At 60.0% G+C, this 23,150-nt stretch overlaps 2 protein-coding genes across 3 annotated transcripts in view; one reads left to right on the top strand and one right to left on the bottom strand.

Annotated features, from left to right (window-relative positions):
• The window catches only part of PPP6R2 (protein phosphatase 6 regulatory subunit 2), a 58,497-nt gene extending 56,484 nt beyond the window's left edge, over positions 1-2,013 (bottom strand). For both annotated transcript variants that reach the window (XM_074540294.1, XM_074540295.1), the window contains exon 1: positions 1,852-2,013. The gene's annotated coding sequence lies outside the window, so the exon portion shown is untranslated. The remainder of the gene's footprint in view (positions 1-1,851) is intronic.
• A 5,520-nt stretch (positions 2,014-7,533) lies between these two features.
• On the top strand, positions 7,534-23,149 carry DENND6B (DENN domain containing 6B). The gene is made up of 20 exons (XM_074540287.1): positions 7,534-7,719; positions 11,936-11,974; positions 12,056-12,098; positions 12,794-12,906; positions 14,002-14,082; positions 15,096-15,201; positions 15,606-15,685; positions 15,822-15,884; positions 16,471-16,526; positions 17,157-17,279; positions 17,872-17,967; positions 18,045-18,139; positions 18,867-18,932; positions 19,048-19,112; positions 19,855-19,944; positions 20,154-20,207; positions 20,538-20,647; positions 21,316-21,418; positions 22,151-22,225; positions 22,503-23,149. Exons 1-20 carry the CDS (start codon positions 7,579-7,581, stop codon positions 22,623-22,625), a joined length of 1,722 nt encoding a protein of 573 aa, XP_074396388.1. The 5' UTR covers positions 7,534-7,578; the 3' UTR covers positions 22,626-23,149.
• The last annotated feature ends 1 nt before the right edge of the window (position 23,150 follows it).

The following is a 23,150-nucleotide window of genomic DNA, read 5'->3' as shown; positions in this document are numbered from 1 at the left end:
CTCCCCAGCTCCTGCATCCCACAACAAACCTTCCCCCAGCGTGAGGTTCTGCAGGAACCTTTGCTGCACCACCTGCCCGACAGGCACCTGCTGCTGCACCGCCAATCTGTCCCCGCTGCCAGCCAGGACCTCGTCCCACATCCTTGGATTCCAACGTTAATCCAAAGGAAGTACAGAAAGCACCAGGAATATCAGTGTACACACAGAGAACAAGCCTTGGTTTCAGACCAGTTTGTTCCTCCCCAGCCCTCAGCACCTTCTGCCGAGCAAATGTCACCCAGGCCAGCCCAGGCCATGATGTGCTCCCACTGACAGCCCAAAATTTAACTTTGCTTCCCATGAGATCACCATTGGTTGCCATGGAAATCCCTATACTACCATCCACCAAGGGTATTTTTTACCACTGAAGTATTTTGGCAGCATGTTCGCTTTTAAGTGTCAGAGTAATAAGAGAAAACATAAATGTTTCTTCTCTCATCAGGCTTTAAACAGAGCTTTATAACCCAAATCAGCTCCTAAAAGCTTGGTTCAAACCTGTAGGGCTGGGCAGGGCTGGAATCACCACTTTCTCCTTTCTTAGGCACAAAATAAACAATGAAAACAACCTTTAAGTCTTTAAAACATTGATTTCCAAGTGGGGGATCAAGCGAGGAAAAACCTCTTAGGCCCCTCCAAGTTCGCTCAGTTTCTCTTTTTCACTTCCTAGTTTGGTTTTTTTTTTTAGCTGGTGCAAAACAAGGCCCTCAAATTCAGCAGGGCCCTCCCAGCCTCTGCCAGGAGCCGCTTTCCTGTCAGATCAATCTTGTGGTGATTCCAGCGGGGCCTCCACTCCTACCCCGGTTTCTGGTCGTTAATAAAACCAGCACGGTGACATTTACGGGCAAACTCTGCACCCTGAGGTGGGCAGGTCCCCAGGAGGGTGGCACCCGTGGGAGGCTGAGCCCCCTCCTGTGACCCCCGGCAGGGACCTGACCCCGGGAAGGGACCAGACCCTCCGGAGAGGGACCCTGACCACTGATCCCTCTCCTCTCACCCCCGGGAGGGACCTGACCCCCGGGAACGGGACCAGAACCGCAGAGGACGGGTCAGACTCTCAGGAAGGCAACCAGACCCCCGCAAAGGGGAGCAGAGCCCTGGGAGGGGGATCTGACTCGCCAGAAGGGGACCAGACCGCCGAGAGGGACTTGACCCATAGGAGGAGAACCACAGCCCAGGAAGGGGGATCCTCAGAAGGGTGATTAGACCCCCCGAAGGGACCTGACCTCCGGGGCTGACCTGACCCCCAGCAGGGGGACAAGAACCTCGAGAGGCGGACCTGACCCTCGGGAAAGGGAGCAGACCCCCAGGGAGGTGATGTGACCCTCGGGCAGGGGACCCCCGGAAGGTGAGCAGACCCTCGGGAGTGCGCGCTGAGCCCTAGGAGGGGGATCTGAGTCGCAGGAAGGGTGACCTGACCCCTGACCTTGCCACCGCCACCACTCCCGACAGCTCCGGCCACTCCCGGCCGGCCAGGTGAGCTCCAGGAGCACCGGGAGGCCGCAGCCCCAGCCCCCCGCCCCGCCAGCCCGCCCCGCACGCACCAAAACACGGCAAAAGGAAACTGTCACGCGCAGAGCAGGCGGATTTAACCCAGATCCGCACGGAACGAGGCGGCGGGACCACGGCCCAGCCCCGGACAGCGGCTCGGCGGGGCAGGTTTTTAACCCCCCAAACGGTACCGAACCCCCAGAGCTCGGGGGGCGGCTCCGGGAGGCCGGAGCGGAGCCTGGGGGGCGGCGGGGCCCAGTCCGCGGCGCCGGGCCCAGCCCCGACCCTTGCCCCGCGAGGGCGGCGGTGACAGCCGGGTCTCACCTGCGGGTGCCGGGCTGCCCTCGGGCGCTGCCGGGCCGGGCTGCGGGCCGGGCCCGCGGGCTGGGCCGGCCGGGGCTGCGCGGGCAGCGGCGGCGGAGCGGCGGCGGCGGCGGCTCCAAAATGGCGGCGGCGCCGCGGCTCCCTCAGGGCGGGGGAGAGGGGCGGGGCCGAGGGGGAGGGGGCGGAGTTTGAGTTGGGCGTGGTCGTTGGTGGGCGGCGCTATCGGTGGTGGGCGTGGCTGGGGCGGGGACGCGGGGACACGGATGGGGACGGGGGACGGGAATGAACGCATGGAGATGGGGACACAGAGACGGGGACACGGACATAAGGACACGGGGACGGGGGCAGGGATGGGCACGGGGACAGGGGGACGGGAATGAACGCATGGAGATGGGGACACAGGGACGGGGACACGGACATAAGGACACGGGGACGGGGGCAGGGATGGGCACGGGGATGGGGACACGGACACAGGGACACGGACACCGCAGGACGGGGATGGGGACTGTGGGACGCGGATCGCGACTCGGGACGGGAACAGTGGGACGGGACGGGGGGACAGGGATGAGAATGGGGATGGAGGGGCGGAATGGGAACGAGGACAGGGGGACGAAGATAGGGACACGCGGACGGGAATGGGGGGACAGGGGCAGGGATGGGATGGGATGGGGACAGGAACGGGGACCTGAGGAGACAGGGACGGGAATGAGGATAAGGGGACGGAGACTCGGGGGCGGAGATGCAGACACGGGGGCGGAAACTGGGGACAGGGAGATGGTGGGACGGGGATGTGTCAGGGACAGAAACACGGACACACTGGGATGGCCATGGGGACACGGGGACAGGGGGTCGGGGATGGTGGGGCGAGGGCGGGCACAGGGGAACGGTGGGGCGGCCCCAGCCCCGGGGACGGGGGCGAGGGGACAGTGACAGCCCTCGGGACCCCGGGGTGGGCGAGCTGCGGCTCCCGGGGGTGGCCACGGCCTCGGGGGGAGCAGGAGGAGCACAAGGACAGCACCCCGCGGCTGGGGGGACACGGGGACAGCAGGAGCCCCTCCGTGGCCTTCAGGTGGCCCCAGCGTTACTGCAAGGGGGGGACCCCAGAGATGGGGGTCAGGGGACTGGGGTGGGGACAGAGTCCACCGTGTCCAGGGATCGGGGTGAGCACGGAGAAGGGAAGGGAAGGGAAAAGGGAGCCAGAGGGAGCAGGGAGCCAGGGCTGGAGCAGGGATCTCTGAGTCATGCTGGCAGTCTGGGCTCCTGGATCCGCTGTCGCCGTGCCCGGATTTGTCTTTGTCTCGTGGATAAACTGCTTTCCAAGTGCCAGCATCCTCCAGGAACCAGCAGGAAGCCATCCAATCCTTCATTCCAAAGTGAATTCCTGCCATGAGATTTACCACTAAGCTGCTCCGTGCTGCTCTCGCCGAGGCCTTGACCCTGCACAGACTCCTGCACGTGGTTAAAGTTTACAGGGAAAACGTGGCCTTTGCCATGGGAAAAGAGGGACGGTTTTGTACTGCCCTGCTGGCAGGGGGCACGGAATCACGGGATCCTGGAATGGTCAGGGCTGGGAGGGAGCTTGAGGCTCATCCCGTGTCACCCCCTGCCACAGGCTGGGGTTTGGCCACGGGACTGTCACACAGAAATGCCACCACAAGTGTCCCCCATGACTGAGTGGGTAAAACTCCTCGTTTATGGACGCTTTTCTAGTGTGAGGGCTGCTAGGGAAGGACTCCTAGAATTTACACGGCACCCAGTGTGGTAATTAGCACCATGGTGGCCATTAATGCGGGAAAAAATAGCACAACCTCAGGAGTTTCACTTCCCTGTTTCATCTGTTGGAGGGAAATGGGCTTATAAAGCATTTTTTGTGGCTTGCTGTGGCTTCTGGGGACAGGATGAAACCATCCAAGCAAATTCCCAAACCTTCCAGCTGCCCCCAGAGCCCATTCCCACCCCCAGGAGGGCCGGGGCTGTACAGCCTGACTCCTCCAGCTGATTTCTAGAGCTCCAGCCTTGGAACAGCTTCCTTGGTCTCTGCTCCAGCCCTCTGGAACACGCTAAGATACAGCTGAACTCTGGGCTTGGCAGCAGCAGGGCCAGGAGCTGCCAGCTCCCCTCTCCCAGCAGGGACAGGGACAGGGACAGACACCCCAGGCCATGGTTCTGTGCCCTGGCTGTGGCACAGGGCACTGGATCCCACTGGGAACAACAGCTGGAATGTCCTCATCACCGACACAGGGGCTGGGCCAGGCTGGACACCGGGGCTGGGAGCAGGCCGGACTCACGGAAGGTGTCCCTGTCCCTGGCAGGGTGGCACTGGGGGGCATCAGGGACCCCCTCAATCCAAACCCTTGCAGGATTCCCTGCAGTGCTCTGTGTGAGGGCAGCCCCTCAGCACGAGGAGCGCTCTGCCTGCAGAGCCCCCAGCCCTGGAGCAGGGATGGAGCTGAGCCTGAGCAGGATCCCCAGCGGGAGCGGGCACACGCTGGGTGGGAGGCTGCAGCCCAGAATAGGCTGTGGATGATGAAGAATTCTGGGATCTATTCTTGGCTCGCATTGAGGCGTGATCTGGTGCCTCCAGCAGGCATCAGAACAGGATCTCCCAGCGCCAGTTTGACATTAATCTGAGCGGCCCTGCAGGGAGGAGGGGACGAGCTCTCCTCCCTTCTCCCGCAGCCACAGACTCTGCCGAGCACCCAGCGCTGCTCTGGGAGCTTTTCCAAACCCCAAGCCAGAGCTTTTCTCTCTGGCTGCCTTTTGGGCCGACTGACCGGGCCTGCTTCAAATCCCACGGCTCCGAGTGCCCGAGCACAAAGAGCCCGAGGAGCAGCCCACATTCCTTGGCCTGCGGCAGCCCGCACGTTCCCGGGGCTGCAGGGAATGTTCCTCGCTGCTCTGGGGAACATTATCCACATTATCCCGGCCGGCAGCGCGGGAGCGCAGGCGGCCAGGGCAGCGGCTCCTGCGGGGCCGGGGCGCACGGTTAATTATAGCCGGCAGGGTTGGGCAATGTTGTGTTTGCCGGGTTGCCGGGGAGATGAGCGGCGGCCCCAGCGCTGCCCCGGCAGCTCCGCGCTCGGCAGCAGCGCCGCGCTCGCAGGGCTGCACCGCCGACCTTCCCAAATATGGTCCAGCAGCAGCCGGAGCTCCCCGGCTCAGCCCGGGCTCAGGGACCAGCCGGCTCCGGCCATCGGACCCTCTCAGCCCCTCCTGAGGGCACCAAACTGAGCCCTGCGGGAAATCCCGCTCTGCAGCCTCCCCTGGCCACAACCAGCAGCCTGGGCTGGGCACAGCCCGAGCCCCGCAGGGCTCCAGCCGGGGATACCCAGAGCAGCCGGGCAAAGGAGTCCTGAGGGCTCGGGGGTTTCAACAACAGGAAACCAAAACTGCTCTGGGGCAGGCCCTGAGGTCATGGAAACCTCCTGTGGAGCCAGGCTGGGAGAGCTGGGGGTGCTCACCTGCACAGGAGAGGGATCCAGGGAGAGCTGAGAGCCCCTGGCAGGGCCTGCAGGGGGACTGGGGACAAGGCCTGCAGGGACAGCACCCAGGGAATGGCTCCCACTGCCAGAGGGCAGCCATGGGTGGCATCTTGGCAATGAGCAATTCCTGCCTGGGCTGGCATTGCCAGAGCAGCTGGGGCTGCCCCTGATCCCTGCAGTGCCCAAGGCCAGGCTGGGCACTGGGGCTGGAGCAGCCTGGCACAGTGGGAGGTGTCCCTGCCATGGCAGGGGTGGCACTGCAGGGGTTTGGGGTCCCTGCCCACCCAGCCATGCCAGGATTCCCTGATTCTGTGATTCCAACATCTGCCTGTCCTGCCTCGTGGCTCTGGGAAATTCTCAGTGAAGGAATGGGGATGTAGGGTGTGACCTTCTGTTCCTGACAGTTCCCTGCTCAGGGACAGGGCTCTGCTCCCATTCTAATGGAAACCCTCCAGCCCTCACTTTTACACTTCTCAGATGTTCTAAGCACTTTTATTGTCCTTTTTATTCACAGTTAATTTTCTTCTGCTTGGCCAGGAGGGAATATTTGTGTGGCTGCAGTGAAATCAGCCATGGGAGACCCCTGGGACAAGATTAAAACTGATTTTTATTGTGGGACAAAGAGTTACTGAGGAAAAAATGACCAATATTTTTAATTTATATTTTCCTTATCTTTTCCTCCTGTCCCTTGTGTGGCAAGAATCAGCTCCAAGTGTGGCAAGTATAAATGCAGTGGTGCAGGCTTTATTACAAGCCTGTAATAAATCATAATCAGAATTAATTAGCAGTTCATGGGACAGGGCAGTGTTTAAGTGCACATCCTCTGCTCCCTGACCTGGGGAGTTTGACAGGGGCAGGGCAGGTGGGGCAAGGACATTAAAGGGCTGAAACTGAACAAACAACACGGAGGGGCCAAAGAAGTGCCAAAAATAAATAACCAAACCCACGGGGGCGATGCTGCTGTGGGAGCTCGGCAGCCTGGCCATGAGATTCCTGTGCAAAACAGTCCCTGCCAGGAGCTGCAGTGACACCACACACCCGGGGTGCCTGAGGGACACTCGGGGTCACTTGGACACCAATGGGCACTCTGGAATCATGGAATGGTTTAGCTGGAAGGGACCTCAAAGCCCACCGAGTCCTGTGGGCAAGGACACTGTCCCAGGGTGCTCCAAGCCCTGTCCCACCTGGCCTTGGGCACTGCCAGGGTGGAATTGTTCCTTCTCACACTTTCTCTTTACACTGCTCCTACTCCTCCTCTGCTCCGGGCCTGACTCTGGTGATAAATAACCCCCCAAAGTGCCTGGGTGCTCCTCAGCAAACCTGCCACAGATCTGTGATTTATCCCCGATATTTCCCAGATGTCCCTGAGCAGGAAGCAGCTCGTGCACTGCATTCACGTGCCTGGAATCGCACAAAAATCTCGGTAGCTAACAATCCCGGGTCAGCCTTTGCCCTCTGCCTTGGAACACCCCCGTGCCGGCTCTGCCAACACCCTCGGGCCCGGGGCTCCCCGGTGCATCCTCACTCCCGGGGAAAACTGCTCCTAAAGGAATCGGTGTCATTTTCTCACCTTTGTAAACGTAACCGAGGCGTCAGGTAACTTCTACAATAGGAGTCGCTCAACAAAAGAACTCTCTCTCAAGCGAAAGTCAACTTTCAGCTGGGTCAGCTTGGGTCACACAACGAGCTGTGCGTTAGGCAGGTGGAGAGTGTGTTACACCGGGGCGGGTCTGTGCAACTTCTCCTGTAAAAGAGATGCCATTTTTGACCCCTTCGTGAGCCTGCTTTGTGGAAATCTCCTCCTCACGCCCGGCAGAGAACAAACGGCGTCTTTTCTAAAGGGTGTTTGGAGCGCTCCTAAAACCGGCCCCGCGGGCCCGGGGGGCTGCGAACGGGGGCTCGGGGAGGCCCAGACCGGGCACAGGCAGGGGCTGGGGAGGCTCCGGCCGGCACACGCGGGGGTCCGACGGGCCGCGGCCGGCACAGGAGAGGGCCGGGCGCCGAGCGGTGAAGCCGCCGCGGGTTCAATACATCCAAGACCCGCGGAGCCCTCACGCCGCCGCCATGACACCCGTACAACCCCGCCGGCGCCGCTCTGCGCGCCCGCTCCCGTCTCGATGGTCTCGGGACCTCCCGGCCGCCAGGGGGCGCCTTGGGGCGGGGCGGGGGCGCGTTGGGGCGGGGTCCTCCCGGCCGCCAGGGGGCGCGGCGCGGGGCGGGCCGCGCGCGGGCGGGCGGCGCCGCCATGGACGCGCTGAGCCGGGCCGGGCCCCGGCCCCGCCGCGCCGCCGCCGCCGCCTCCCCGCTGCCCTGGGGCCGCTTCGCCGCATGGATCGACTGCGTGTGTGTGGTGACCTTCGACCTGGAGCTGGGACAGGCCATGGAGGTGCGCCACGGGCACGGGCACTCCGCCTCAGGGAGCGGGGCTGGGAGGGGAGCCGGGATGGAGAGGAGGGGAACGGGAATGGGGAGAGGGAACGGGGAATCGGGGATGGGGCTGAGGGTCGGGAATGGGAACAGGGAGGTGACAAAGGGAGTCAGGGACTGGGGATGTGGAGCGAGCAGGGATGGGGAGAGAGGGAATCAGGGATGGCGGAGTGGAAGGGGAATTAAGGATGGGAACGGAGGGGATTAGGACTGGACTGGGAAAAGAGGCTTAAGGTGTGGAGAGGAAAAAGCGAGATAAGGAATGGACAGGAAAAAGCGGGATCGGGAATGGACAGGGGAAAGCGGGATCGGGAATGGGCAGGGGAAAGCGGGATCACGGTTGGGGGTGTGGACAGGGGGATCAGGGTTGGGGTGGAGGCAGCGAACAGGGAGGGGAGCGGAGCCCGGGCAGAGATTTGGGGTAAGTGGGATCTTTGTAGGGTGAGGGGTGCACAGAGCAGCATCCAAGAGACCTTTATGGATTCTCTTCATGGAATAAAACCTGCCCAGGGTGACGCGTCCCATGGAGCCCGGCTGGGAGGGAAGGGAAAGATCCAGGGAGAGCTCCGAGCTGGAATTGCTGCCCCTGCATCCCTGCAGTGCCCAAGCCAGGCTGGGCACTGGGGCTGGAGCAGCCTGGGGCAGTGGGAGCTGTCCCTGCCATGGCAGGGGGGCACTGCAGGGGCTCTGGGGTCCCTTCCCACCCAACCCATTCCAGGATTCCAAAGACACACATTCCCAGCAGCCAGGGCAGGGGGGTGTCCGTGCAGGATTCCCAGGGAAGGGAAGTTCCCCGGCTGGGTTGGAGCAGGGCTGAGCCCCCTTTGGGTGGGATTGGGATGGGAAGGGCTGGACAGCTGTTCCCGGTTCCCTGGAATGTCCAGTGCTGGTCCTGCACAAGGGTTTGGGGGGAGCTGGGCTCTTCAGGGGCTGCTCTCTGAGGAAAGCAGGGAACTGTGGATTTGTCTGAACCTGAGGCACCACCTCAAGTTTCCTCCTATTTCTTGTGGTTGTGGGAGTCACTCCTTGCGCTGCCCTTTTTAAGGAGATTGATCTGGTTTTCAGAGAATTCAGCCTTCCCAGTTTTAAATGCTGGAGCTTCCAAAGGGAATGGGAAGCAGGAGGAACCAACACCACCTTTTTGCTGCTCCCTTGCCTTGAACACTTGATTCTTTCCCTGGAGCCTCAAAGTCAATAAAAAAATCTCCTCCAGACCCGAGTTTCACATGTTTGATCCTTTTTCCTGCAAAAGCAGGCCTGAAAGACCCGAAAAAAGGGAAGAATATTGGGATGATAATTAACATGGCAAATTCAACACTTTGTAGTTGTGTTCTGATGTGTAAAGGTGGGTTCTCACCTGGCTGCCTTTGTGAGGAGGGGCCTTTGTGGATGAGGGATGCAGGAATGTTGTTTGTTCATCCCTGGAAAGGAATTTTCATTCTTTTCCTCCCTTTGCCTGCATGAGTTTCAGTGGGAAAATGTTCCTTATGTGGCAGAAATGACTTAGGAAAACTGGGAACACGTCAGTGGGGATGACACAGCCCCACTGTCCCCCTTCCTTTGGAAAACCATTGTGGATTTCTGTCCCAGAGGGAAGGGGAAGGAGCAGGATGAGATATGGGAAGGGAAGCCAGCAAGAGGAGAAGCTTGGGGGGCTCTGGGGGTACCAATTTAGGGGGTCTGGCCATACAAACCCCGGGGGTCTCTGTGGGTACAGACCTGGAGGGTCTCTGAAATTCAGCTCTGGGAGACTCAGAAATCCAGCAGACTCTGAGGGAGAGCCCCACGATCCTGGAATTCAGCAATTCCCACTCTGCTTCCATGGACAGTGGAGAAGCTGTAGGAAAGCAGAACCCAAATCAAGGCAGGAATTAAATGGAATCCCTGTTCCTGGCCCCTCCACCTCCCGATAACCAAATAAACACTTTAGGATGTGATTGAAGCCCTGTTGGGCTGCTCTGGCTACATCCAGGGACTTCTACACATCCGAATTTCCCCTTCATTTGCCTTTTTTTGGCTTTTGAAAAGTTAGAGTGACTGAGATTCCTTTTGGCTTGGATTTGAAGTTTTGAACTTTTGAATATTTGGATATACCCCAAACATAGAGAAACATCAGAGTTAAAGTGAAGGGGAAGCAAAGATGAGGGATTAAGGTTGGAAAGGACCTCCGAGATCATCAATTCCAGCCCTGGATGTTAAAGCCTGATTTTCCAAACGTTCTCTTGCAGAAAGCTCCCCCCAAATCCAGCAGGAGAAGCTGAAGCCTTGTCCCAAGTCCTGCTCTGAATTAGGCAGCCAATGTTGAGGAAAGCACAATTCCCGGGATTCACTGATGGACCAGGATCAGCTGTCCAGGCCGTGATTCCCTGGGAATTAACAGGATAAACGTTGGGGTGGGGTTCATTACTCCCAACCACAGGGATGTGTTGGGGGTGCTGGCACAGAACAGGGGCAGCAGGGAGGTGATGGATGCCCTGGGACAATCCCAGCCCTCCCTCTCCCTGCCGAGTCCCTGGAGCTGCTCGGGGATCATTTTGCCCCGGGGTTTTGGTGGCTGTTGTCTCAGCTCAGCTCTCAGCAGCAGCGCTGTTAATTGGGGGTTTGGCTGGCTGGGCCGGAGCGCCGCCCTCGCCGAGGGACCCGCGGGAATTGTGAGAGCTGGGTGAGCTCCCAGCCCCTGGCATGGGGCCACCCGGCCTATTTATAGCCTGGAGAGGAGAGTCGGGCACCCGGGAGCTCCGGCTGGAGCAGCAGCTGATTCTGGAGCACAATCCTGAGGCTGACACGGGAGATCCAGCTCAGCCCGGCCTGTGCCGGCTCCTTCTGCTCCACTGCAGTTCCTGCACTTCTGCAGGGGCTCTGTGGGATCCTCCTGCTCGGGACCCACCCCATGAGACCCCAGCTGCAGAGCTGCCCCAGCCCTGGGATGCTGCTGGGAGCCCAGAGAGGCCCCGGAGCTGCTGCAGGGCTGGAGCCCCCCAGCTCCCAGGGATCCAGGCTGGCAGAGCTGGGAATGCCCAGCCTGGAGAGGAGAAGGATCCAGGGAGAGCTGAGAGCCCCTGGCAGGGCCTGCAGGGGTACTGGGGACAAGGCCTGCAGGGACAGCACCCAGGGAATGGCTCCCACTGCCACAGGGTAGCCATGGGTGGCATCTTGGCAATGAGCAATTCCTGCCTGGGCTGGCATTGCCAGAGCAGCTGGGGCTGCCCCTGATCCCTGCAGTGCCCAAGGCCAGGCTGGAGCAGCCTGGGATGGTGGGCTTGGAATGGGATGGGCTTGAAGGGCCCTTCCCACCCAAACCATTCTGGCATTTGGGACACTCAGAATCCATCCCCAGGGGTTTTTATGGAAGTTGGGGATGGCAAAGGGAAGGGAGACCCTTCCTGGAGTGCTGAGATTGCCAGGGAAGCCCCCAGAGCCCAAAATCCCTTCCTGGAGAGGAGTCGGGGTGGGGATGGATCCAATGCCAGGCTGGGAGAGCTGGGAATGGAGGGAATTCCCTGGAGAGGGAGCCTGGGCTGGGATTTTGGGAAGGGATTCCCAGAGCAGCTGGGGCTGCCCCTGATCCCTGCAGTGCCCAAGGCCAGGCTGGGCACTGGGGCTGGAGCAGCCTGGCACAGTGGGAGCTGTCCCTGCCATGGCAGGGGTGGCACTGCAGGGGCTCTGAGATCCCTTCCCACCCAACCCATCCCAGGATTCCCTGGCTCTGTGATCCCCATGGGTTATGAGAAGCGCAGAGTCAGGCTGGAGAAGCCCTCCAAGGTTATCCAATCCAGGTTATAGAATTCCTCCCTGCGGGGTTTGTCTCAGCCGTGGCTGTTGAGCCCTCCTGGTTCCCCATTCCTGCAGTGCATCCCCCACACCCCCCTGCTCTTTCCCAGCTCCTGCTCCACCCTGTCCCTCCTGTGTGTCCTGTCCTGCTCCTGACAGAACAGATGTTTGCACATCTGGAATGCTCCCAGAGGATTTGGGGCAGTTCATTCACTCGGCCATCAGGAATAAATCTAAACCAGGAGCCTTTGGGTCTGTCCAGAAATGCAACTAAAGCCGGGTTCAGTGCCAGGTTCAGAGTTTAAATCATCCCAGGGGCTCTCCCGTGGGCTCTGCTGGGGTCAGGGGGTTGTTGTGTGTGGAGCTGTGGGCGCAGGGGCTGACAGGCTCTGCTCTCTCCACAGCTGGTGTATCCCCACGACTTCAGGCTCACCGAGAAGGAGGTAACCACCCCACCCTTCATTCCCTCCTCCCTCCTTTGCCAGCAGCTCTCCTGGGCCTCACTGGGTGTTGGTTTTTTGCAGAAAACGAGCATCTGCTACCTGTCCTTCCCAGACTCCTACTCAGGTGGGTGACTGCGGCGGTGACAGAAGTGTCCCTGGTGGGAGGACAGTCCCTGGGGTGCAGCAGGGCCGAGGGGACTGCAGGGAGCACCCTGGGGCTGAGCCAGAGCCCCCCGTGCTCTGCTGGGTGGGTGCTCCAAGGGAATTCCCAGTGTGGCCGGGAGGGGTGGCAGCTGTCACATTGCTGTGGTTGGGAGCAGGAGCTGGGGAGGAGACACTTCCAGCAGAAATGTTCCCAAACCTGAGTTTGTACTTCACAAAGGGACAACGAGAAATAAATCTGCCCATCCAGGCAGGCCCTGGGGCTTTGAGGGTTGGGTTTCTGCATTTTCATGGAATCTTGGAATGGTTGGGTGGGAAGGGACCTCAGAGCCCCTCCGGTGCCACCCCTGCCATGGCAGGGACACCTCCCACTGTGCCAGGGTGCCAAAAGCCCCAATGTAATGCCTGGCTTGGGCACTGCCAGGGATGCAGGGGCAGCCCCAGCTGCCAGGGCCTGCCCACCCTGCCAGGGAAAAGCTTTTTCCTATAGTTCCATTTCCCTTTTCCTTCCCATTTTGCTTCCTTTTTCCCTTTGCTCTCCCTTTTGTATTTCTTTGGTTTCTGCCCCGTCCCTCCCCATTCCCTGCCGGGTTTCCCCATGGCCCCCTCCCATTGTGCTGGAGCCATTCGCCGTCACTGTCCCCGTGTCTGTGGCAGGTGGCCTCGGGGACACCCAGTTCAGCTTCCGGCTGCGCCAGGCCGGGGGCTCCCGCAGCTCCCCGTTCCAGGATGACGGCCGCTACAACCGGGAGGCCCCGGTGACGCTGCAGGTGGGTCCTGGCCCTCACTCACCCTGCCGGGACAAAGCCAGGCATGCCCTGGGTCTGGGGTCCCTGGGGAAACCCTCCTGCTCTTGGCTGTGGGTTCAGCTCAGGGATTGCCTTCTGTGCTCACAGGGAGGGAGAGCGGGACAGGGAACTACTGGGAATGGGATCAGGGGACAGGGAACTGCTGGGACAGGGAACTGCTGGGACTGGGAACTGCTGGGACAGGGAACTGCTGGGACTGGGAATGGGATCAGGGGATCAAAGGTGGGTCTGGGTCAGGGACTGGGAATTGCTGGGACAGGGAATGGGATTAAAGGTGGGACTGGATCAGGGACTGAGAACTGCTGGGACTGGGAATGGGATCAGGGAACTGCTAGGAGAGGGAATTAGGTCATGGGGATCAAAGAGTGAATTGAATTGGAGAGAGGGAACTGAACTGAGTCAGGGGGACCCCTAGATATTTTAGGAGGTGGAGCAGAATTAGGGAGACCCCAGTTCCACTAGGAGAGGGAACTGAATTTGGGAGACCTCAGTTATTTTGGGAGAGGAGGCTGAAGCAGGGGGATCCTGGCAATGCTGGGAGAGGGAGCTGAAGCAGGGACACCTCCCACTGTCCTGGACTGCTCCAAGTTCCAGTGTCTAGCCTGGCCTTGGACACTGCCAGGGATCCAGGGGCAGCCGCAGATTTTCCTCTGGGACTTCTATTCCAGGGCTAGCAATTGCTCATTGCCAAGATGCCACCCATGGCTGCCCTCTGGCAGTGGGAGCCATTCCCTGGGTGCTGTCCCTGCAGGCCTTGTCCCCAGTCCCCCTGCAGCTCTCCTGGAGCCCCTTTAGCTCTGAGCTCTCCCTGGAATGTCCCTCTCCATGTGAGCACCCCCAGCCCTCCCAGTTGTGTCTCTCCCTGTGCCCCCTTGGAAATCTCTCTTGGAGGGCTGGGAGGTGTCAGAGCAGGGGGGTGGCTCAGGAGGGGCTGGTGGCAGTGGGGCTGGGCTGTCCTTAACTGTCTCTCTGTTCTTTTTCTGTCCTTCCCTGTCTCTCTATCACTCTCTGTCCCTGCCTGTCTCTCTGTCCCTGCCTGTCCGTCTGTCCCTGCAGCGAGAGGCTGCTCACTATTTCGGGTACGTGTACTTCCGGCAGGTCAAGGACAGCTCCATGAGGAGGGGCTACTTCCAGAAGGTCAGTGCTGAGTCTGGAATCCCGAGATCCCTGGGGCTGGAAAAGCCCTCCCAGCCCATCCAGTCCCAGCTGTGCCCAGTGCCCACCTTGTCCCGGAGCCCTGAGTGCCACCTCCAGAAATCCCTTGGACACCTCCAGAGATGGGCACCCCAAAGCTCCCTGGGCAGCCTGACCCTTTCCATGGGGAAATTCCTGCTGATTTCATCCAGACCCTCCCCTGGCCCAGCTTGAGGCTGTTCCCCCTTGTCCTGTGCTGGTCCATGGGGACATCTCAGTCCCAGCAGTGTCCTCAGCTTTGTGCCCTCCACCTCCAGGAGCTCCTTTCTGACTCCTGCTAATGCAGAATTCAGTTTTTCCATCCCCACTAAACCAGTGAGTTTTCCACTGGAACAGTGGGATTGCTCAGGGAAGGAATTATCACACTTGGATGAGGTTTGAATTCAAATGGCCAAGTTTGGGGTTGGACAGGAGGGGTTTTAATGACTCCTGCATTCCTAATTAATGCACTCATTAATGGCTAGAGGAAGAGGAGAGTCAGTGTAACAATGAAACCTCCAGTGGGGCTGGGCTGGGACAGCTGTAAAAAACAGGGATTTATTTCACAAGGAGGCCCCAATTAGAACCAAAAAGGCCTTGCTGGACACAATTCATTATTCCAAGTTCTTTTGTCCTTCTCCAGCATTCCTTGACTTTGTTTATCTGCCCAATTCCCATTTCAGGAGTCGCTCCTTTGTGCTTCTCCACCTGAAATGGTTTCTGGGAGCTTTGAACCCACTAGCAATTGACTTTTATTCCCTCTCCAGCTGCTCCTTTGCCAGGCCATGCTCCCATCCCTTTGCTCTCCCAAATCCTGGCTCACGAGCAGGTGGCAGCAGGAATTCCACCAAAGTGCTGCTTGGGAGCTGCTCCACGGATTGAGTGCTGGGTTTTTTAAGTTCCCCCCTCTCTAAGCAGCACAGAAACGGGCAGTGCTGGGGTCAGGGGGGTCCTGATCCCAAATGTGCCATTCCCAGTCCCTGGTGCTCGTGTCCCGCCTTCCCTACGTGAACCTGTTCCAGTGCCTGCTGCAGCTGATTGCTCCGGAGTACTTTGACAAGCTGGAGCCCTGCCTGGAGGCAGGTGAGCTGGGGGCAGGGATTCCAGCTTGGGGTAGAGGGGCTGCAGCGGGAGGGTCCTGGAAAACAGCTGCAGTGCTCCAAATGGCTTCACTCTGGAGCAGATTCCAGCAGGGATGAACCTCCTCCTGCTTGTCCAAGCGGATAACCAGGTGTGAAGGAGGGATTGTGGGGAGGGAGGGGATGGGGCAGGGTGTTCCCAAGGAATGAGGGCTATTCCCAAAGCCAGGAATCTGCTGTGCCCCCATCAGGCCTTTTGTGCCTGATTTCATCCTGATCTATCAGCTCTGGGTTTGCCACAAGCCAGGGGGATGTGTGAGCTGGGAAAGGGAACAGTTCCCTTTCAGAAAGCCAGGATGAGCTGGACTTTCCCCTCAGGTGAATCTCTTCCCTTCCTGTGCCCCACAGTGTGCAACGAGATCGACCAGTGGCCACCCCCAGTGCCTGGCCAGACCCTGAACCTGCCCGTGATGGGAGTTGTCATCCAGGTACCTGGGGAGCTGTGTTCCTGCATGTGAAATCCCTGCTCTCCCCACTCCCCACAGCCTTGCCAGCTGGAAACGGTGCCTGGGATTGCCTTGCCAGTCCCACCCCAGTGTGGTCCCTGCTCTCCTTGCCCTGCAGGTGAGGATCCCATCCCGGGTGGACAAGCCAGGCTCCAGCCCAGTGAAGCAGTGCAACCAGGAGGTGAGAGGGGCTGGAGCAGAGGGAGGAGATGGATCCTGAATCCTCTTGGGAACCCTTTGGGCTGGGATCAGTGTGATCTCAGCAGATCCACGCCAGTCTCTCCTGCCTGGAGTCACACAGGGCTCTCTGCACCCACTCTGGGTGCTTTACTCACTGCTCCTCTTGCTTTTCCTGGGAAGTCAGGCCCTGCTGGGTCTCCTGCCTTCACCCTGGAGTTGTTCTGAATTTGCTTCAGTGTTTTGGTTCAGCTCTGGTTTGGATTCCTTCCTTTCCCCTTTCTCTGACTAACACTGGTTTGGTGCCACATCTCTAACCCCGCTGGCTCTGCTCTGTCTCAAACACTCTCCCACCAGAGGAAACCCTGGAAAACAAAGGATCAGGCATGGGCAGCCTTTCCCATCTGGAAAAGAAGGGAGCCTTCTTTAGTTTGTAGGCATAGGAATTAGTTTGGGATTGAGTGCTGTGCCCACCTCAGGGTGTGAGCCTTGTTCCCTGTGTCTGGCTGGTGGAATTCCAGGCAGGCTGCTCCCATCTCCTCACAGTTCACTAACAGCTACTAACAGCCTTTTCTCCCTTCCTCATCCAGAATCTGTTACCAGCCCCCCTGGTTCTCCCCAGTGTTCATGAGCTGGATCTGTTCAGGTGAGAGGCTCCTGCCAACCCTCTCCCCTCTCCCTGCTGGGAGCATCCCATAAATCACAGGGATGGTGCACAACCAAACACTGCTGCGTTCTGGGACTCCTTTGGGATTCTGGGCAGGCTTGGAGCTGAGGGTTGTGCCTGCACAGCCCCAGGGCCAGGGGTGAGAGCTGGAGCTGACCCAGCCCAGAGCCCCCCAGCCCTGGGCTGAGCCCAGTATGGGCAGCAGGGCAGGGGGATGCTGCCCCCGTGCCCCCTCAGGTGACACCCCAGCTGCAGAGCTGCCCCTGCCCTGGGACACAGCAGCAGCACCTGGAGCTGCTGCAGAGAGCCCAGAGGAGGCCCCAGAGTGGCAGGGGTGGCACTGGATGAGCTTTGAGGTCCCTTCCCACCCAAACCATTCCATGACTCTCTGATCACAGATTGCCTGACTTTGCTTAGAGCATTTCCTTTAAACTTGTATGAAACAACTGAGTGACAGCCCAGGTGAAAGCAGCTGAATTTCCCTGTGGAATGCTGGAAGTCCATCCTAGATCTCAATTTCCCAGACAGGAGCACACCTGGGGGGGGCTTGCAGGCCACAGCTGTGTCTGTCCATCCTGACTGACCCTGTCATTGTCCCCATCGTCCCAGGTGCTTCCAGCCAGTGCTGATCCACATCCAGATGCTGTGGGAGCTGATGCTGCTGGGGGAGCCCATGGTGGTGATGGCACCGTCCCCAACCATGTCCTCAGAGATGGTCCTGGCCCTCACCAGGTAACACCCACCGGGTGGGAGGGACTGGGAGCTGTGACACCAAATTCTGGCAGCTTTTCCCTGCCACATGCACTCTGTGCTGCTCACCTGGCTCGGGTTCAGTTTGCTCGTGGAAGCTTTGCAAGACAAACTGCAAATATTCCAGCAAGGGTAGAGAGGAGTACAAAGGAATCTCCCTTGATGGGTCCAGCCCTGAGGAATGTTCTCTGCCCAGCTCAGAGCTCTGTCTTAGCACAAAACCCCAAAACCTGCAGCTTCCCCAGAGAGGTTCTGCCAGGTGCTGCTGCCCTGGGCTCAGCCCAAGCCCCTGGGGCACTCCAGGCTGGGACAGGGGGCTGGAAAGCTGGGAAAGGCCCTGAGGGTGCTGTGCCAGCAGCTGCACACGAGCCCAGGGTGGCAGGAGGGCGATGGGCACGGCCCCAGGGTGGGCACGGCCCAGGGCAGGGACTGTCCCTGTGCTGGCCCTGCCATCCCCAGGGTGACCCTGCCACGTCCAGGGTGACCCTGCCATGCCTGGGGTGACCCTGCCATCCCCAGGGTGACCCTGCCACGCCCGGGGTGACCCTGCACGGCTCTGTGCCTGTCCCTGCAGCTGCCTGGCCCCGCTGCGTTACTGCTGCGATTTCCGGCCCTACTTCACCATCCACGACAGCGAGTTCAAGGAATACACCACGCGCACCCAGGCCCCGTGAGTGCCCCCTGCCCTGCCACCTCCCCCCAGGGACACCTGGGGCCACCAGCGCTCAGCCTGTCCCCTCCTTCCAGGCCCAACATCGTCGTGGGCGTCACCAACCCCTTCTTCATCAAGACCCTGCAGCACTGGCCGCACATCCTGCGCGTGGGCGAGCCCCGCATGTCAGGTGAGCCCAGGGGGCCAGGGGAGCTCAGGGTGAAGGGAGAGCTCAGGGGGCCTGCCAGGGGAGGTGCCAGGCTGTTGCAGAGAGAGCCACAATTTCAGAAAGCTTTAAGCATTCCTACAGTAACAGCTTACCACTTCAGAAGGCTGCAGGCATCTGCTCTTGTTGTTCTTTGCCCACCCTTTTATGCCCTCATGTTCATGCCCTGCACCTGTGTGCCCTCTGCTGCCTGGGCACACCTGGGCACCCCATGGCTGTCAGTGCTGCTCACCTGGGCACCTATGGCTGTCAGTGCAGCTCACCTGGGCACCCCATGGCTGTCAGTGCAGCTCACCTGGGCACTGAGCTGCCCTGGCAGTGGTGTCCTCTCCTGGGAGAGCCCAGCAGCCCCACAGGAGCTCACCTCTGGCTGTGGCCATGTGCAGGATGAGCACGGAGCTGGGGCAGGGTGTGGGGAGCAGGAATTGCCGTCCTGGAGCTTCCAGGAGAGAAAATTGAGAGAGGTGGAGAGAGAGAAATCTCCTCTCCTTTATCGAGCGCCGTTGTTGGCTGGGAAGCCAAGGAAGCCCTGGGGAGGAGGAGCTGGTTTCCAGCACATCCCCATCCCAGAATTCCAGCAGGGAGGGGAGCTGGGACTGCTCTGAGGGTGGGCAAGGGCAGGGCTGGGTGTCCCCAGGTGCAGTCCCAGCAGGAAGGACAGAGCCTGAATTGTCCCCGCTGTGTGGCACAGGAGACCTGCCCAAGCAGGTGAAGGTGAAGAAGCTGGCCAAGCTGAAGACCCTGGACACCAAACCAGGTGGGTGCAGGCCTCAGGAATCCCTCAGGACTGACCCTTCCCGTGGGGTTTGGCACGGGAGCTGTGTCCATTTGGGACTCCTGATTTTTCCTGATGCCGTGTTTTTCCCACCCAGGAATCTACACTTCCTATAAAACATTCCTTCACAAAGACAAAACCCTGATCAAAAGGCTGCTGAAGGTGAGCACCTCCCAAGCTGTCCTGGTGGGAAACTGTGCCAGAGCTGGCTTTGATCAGACAGAGCTCTCCAGGACTTACACTTTGGGATGATTTAGTCTGTAATGGGTCCATTCATCATGCCCAGTTTAGGGCTTTCCACTTGATATTGAGGATTAAATCCTGGTGCTAGCAATAAACTGAGTGGGAATCATTTATATAAAAAAGTCCTGAAAAAAACCTCAGGTTTTGTGTAGTGAAACTTGAAATTTTAATGTGTTTGAGTGGAGGGTGGAATCTGTGCTATGGGATCTGGAGTTTGGGATCTGCATTTGGGGATCTGCATTTGGGGATCTGGATTTGGGGATCTGGAGTTTGGGATCTGGAGCTTGGGCAGCACTTCAGGCTCCTGTGGCTGCAGAGCTGCAGGTTGTGTGTGACAGTGAGGGGACACCTGGGTGACCCAGCTGTGCCATGGGTGACATTGGGTGACCCCGTGTGACCCCGTGTGCCGTGGCTGACACTGGGTGACCCCACATGACCCGGCTGTGCCATGGGTGACACTGGGTGACCCCGTGTGCCATGGGTGACACTGGGTGACCCTGTGTGACCCAGCTGTGCCATGGGTGACACTGGGTGACCCCACATGACCCGGCTGTGCTGTGGGTGACACCGGGTGACCCCGTGTGACCCAGCTGTGCCATGGGTGACACTGGGTGACCCCACATGACCCAGCTGTGCCATGGGTGACCCCCCTGTCCCGCAGGGCATCCAGCGGAAGCGCCCCTCGGAGGTGCAGAGCGCTCTGCTGAGGAGGCACCTGCTGGAGCTCACCCAGAGCTTCATCATCCCTCTGGTGAGTGCAGGGACACCTGGGGGGACAGGGAGCAGTGCCTGGGACAGACCTTTAAACTCATCCCATCCCCTGCCACGGCAGGGACACCTCCCACTGTCCCCAGTGCTCCAAACCCCACTGCCCACCTGGCCCTGGGCACTGCCAGGGCCACCACAAGAGGCTCCTCACCTGGAAGTTATTATTTTTATTTTTATCTTTTCTTGTTTTAGGAGCATTACATGGCCAGCCTGATGCCTCTGCAGAGGGCCATCACTCCATGGAAGGTAGGATGCACTTCCCAGTCCTCCTTCCCTTTGGGATTGGGAGTGGTTACAGGGTGCTGGGCACACTCCTGGGAACCTCCCCTGCTGAAGGAAGAGGGTTTTACTCCTTTAAAAATTCATTAAAAAGTTGGAAAAACTCTTGTGACAGATATTCCCAGTTTTGCCAGGAGCTGAATTACTGAGAATCTCACGTGAGGATCGACCTTGGGGTGTTTTTATCCTCAGTGCCTTGGGCTCCTTTCCCACTGGAAGTGCAGCCCTTGTTTTCCTGTTTCCTTTGGGATTCTCTGATACGGATTTCCATGGACTAACGTGGATTTCCCTGTGCAGAATCCCCCCCAGATCCGCCCGTTCTGCCAGGAGGATTTCATGAAGAGCCTGGAGCACGCTGGGCCCCAGCTCACCTGTGTGCTCAAGGGGGACTGGCTGGGGCTCTACAGGTGAGAATCCTGATCCCAGCCCCAGCTGGGCCTGTCCAAATGGTCAGCAAACCCTGCACCAGCTCTGGGAGCTGTGGGGCCTGCAGAACTCAGCCATGGATTAACTCAGGATGCTCAGGGAGAGCAAATCCAGGGCAAATCCAGCCTGGGGTTTGTGTGTTTTAAATGAGTGGAGATCCTGCAGGGAAGTTGGTCCAGGGCTTTACTGGATAATTGGTTCTGACTGGGATGGAGAAAACACTTGGTGCAACAGGAGTGGGAAAAATGCAGAAGTTAGGTACCCAAGGAAGGAAAATGGGAAATGCACGGATAGAGAATGAAAAAATCCCAGAAAGTGATCAGAAACAATAATTACAGAATTATGGAATGGGTTGGGTGGGAAGGGACCTCAAGCCTCTCCAGTGCCACCCCTGCCATGGCAGGGACACCTCCCACTGTGCCAGGCTGCTCCAGCCCCAGTGCCCAGCCTGGCCTTGGCACTACCAGGGATCAGGGGCAGTCCCAGCTGCTCTGGGCACCTGTGCCCTTGTCCTGATGTGTCCCCAGCCAGCCCAGGGTCCCCTTGACCCCTGCCCAGGGTCCCAGGGTGGGGCTGTTGGATGGGATTGCCCTGTGGGTCCCTGCCAGCTCCAGCTCCCCACAGTTCACAATTGCTGACCTCTCCGCAGGAGATTCTTCAAGTCCCCCAACTTCGACGGCTGGTTCCGGCAGCGGCACCGCGAGATGACCCAGAAGCTCGAGGCCCTGCACCTGGAGGCCATCTGTGAGGCGGTGGGTGACAGGGACAGGGCTGGGACAGGGACAGGGCTGTGTCTGTGAGGCCGTGGGTGACAGGGACAGGGACAGGGCTGGGACAGGGCTGTGTCTGTGAGGCCGTGGGGGACAGGGACAGGGACAGGGCTGGGACAGGGCTGTGTCTGTGAGGCCGTGGGTGACAGGGACAGGGACAGGGCTGGGACAGGGCTGTGTCTGTGAGGCCGTGGGGGACAGGGACAGGGACAGGGCTGGGACAGGGACAGGGCTGGGACAGGGACAGGGCTGTGTCTGTGAGGCCGTGGGGGACAGGGACAGGGCTGGGACAGGGACAGGGCTGTGTCTGTGAGGCCGTGGGTGACAGGGACAGGGCTGGGTTTACTCAGAGAGGAGAAGGCTCCAGGAGAGCTGCAGAGGGACTGGGGACAAGGCCTGCAGGGACAGCACCCAGGGAATGGCTCCCACTGCCAGAGGGCAGCCATGGGTGGCATCTTGGCAATGAGCAATTCCTGCCTGGGCTGGCACTGCCAGAGCAGCTGGGGCTGCCCCTGATCCCTGCAGTGCCAAGGCCAGGCTGGGCACTGGGGCTGGAGCAGCCTGGCACAGTGGGAGGTGTCCCTGCCATGGTGGCACTGCAGGGGCTCTGTCAGTGTTTCAGGAATGAGGATGGGAATCCCCCTGCTCACCTTCAGGCTTTCCTTAGGGGAATCCCTTGGGAAGTGTCCCTGAGGGAAGCCACTCTCTCCTCAGGACATCGTGGCCTGGATGAAGGACAAGTCCGAGGTGGAGATCGTGGACCTGGTGCTGAAGCTGCGGGAGAAGCTGGTGAGTCCCTCCCTGCCTCCCCCTGCCCTCCCTCCCCTCTGGGTGGAGAGAAATCCGGGACACAGATCACACCTGTGCCATGGGAAACCTCGAGGACTGGGAAGCTCAGGGGAGTTTGGTGTTTGTGGGAAATCCTCAGAAATGGGAGGATCCAGGGAATTCCTCCCCTCCCGAGGCTCAGGTGGCGTTTCCTGCCCCTGTGTATGCTGAGCTGCAGCAGGCAGAGCCCAGCAGAGGGGCAAGGCCCCTGGGATGTGCCCATTCCCATTTCCTGCAGGTGAGGGCTCGCTGCCAGCACCTGCCCGTCAAGGAGGAGACCCTGCAGAGGGTGGGTCTCTACATCGACACCATCATCGGCTCGCTGCCCGAGGACCTGCAGACTGTGCTGCACCACCCCTGAGCCGGGGGGCTCCTGGAGACCCTTCCCAGCCTGTCCCGGGCTGTCCCGGGATCGCGGGCGGAGCCGGGCCGGGGCTGTCCCCGCCGAACCGCCCCTGGGTGGCACCGCAGGGCAGGAGGGCCCGCCCGGACACCTCATCCTCCTCACCCGTGCTTGGATCCTCGGCGTCCCCGCAGCCCGTCCCGCCCGGGAGCAGCAGCAGCAGCCGTGCAGGGGCACGGGCAGGCGGGGACAGAACCGTGCCTGGCCCTGGGCAGCCGCGGGAGCAGGAGGAGGATTGCTGGACATGGACAATTGCTGCTCTGTTCCTCCAGGGCAGAGCCAGAGGAGGGGCTGGAGCACCCGCAGGGATCAGAGCTCCCCGGAGTGCCTGGGCATGGCTGCTGGGAGGAGCTGGCCCCAAATCCTATTTATTCTGCTTGGAAACCCAGCCTGAGCTCCAGGGACACAGCGGGGCTGGGGCTCTGCCCGAGGCACCGGGAGAGCTCTGCCAGCCCCCTCCCAATAAAACCTGGAGAAGCTGAT

The sequence above is a fragment of the Zonotrichia albicollis genome, chromosome 4 (assembly GCF_047830755.1).
Source record: "Zonotrichia albicollis isolate bZonAlb1 chromosome 4, bZonAlb1.hap1, whole genome shotgun sequence".
Taxonomy (NCBI): domain Eukaryota; kingdom Metazoa; phylum Chordata; class Aves; order Passeriformes; family Passerellidae; genus Zonotrichia; species Zonotrichia albicollis.
The sequence above is the reverse complement of the archived record's forward strand: the minus strand, read 5'-3'. Positions and strand labels throughout refer to the sequence as shown.

Coding starts and splice junctions, on each gene's coding strand:
- DENND6B (XM_074540287.1), top strand. CDS start 7,579: ATGGACGCGCTGAGCCGGGCCGGGCCCCGGCCCCGCCGCGCCGCCGCC. Junction 17,280..17,871: donor ATGGTCCTGGCCCTCACCAG/GTAACACCCACC, acceptor CTGTCCCTGCAG/CTGCCTGGCCCCGCTGCGTT. Junction 20,208..20,537: donor GGGCCATCACTCCATGGAAG/GTAGGATGCACT, acceptor TTCCCTGTGCAG/AATCCCCCCCAGATCCGCCC.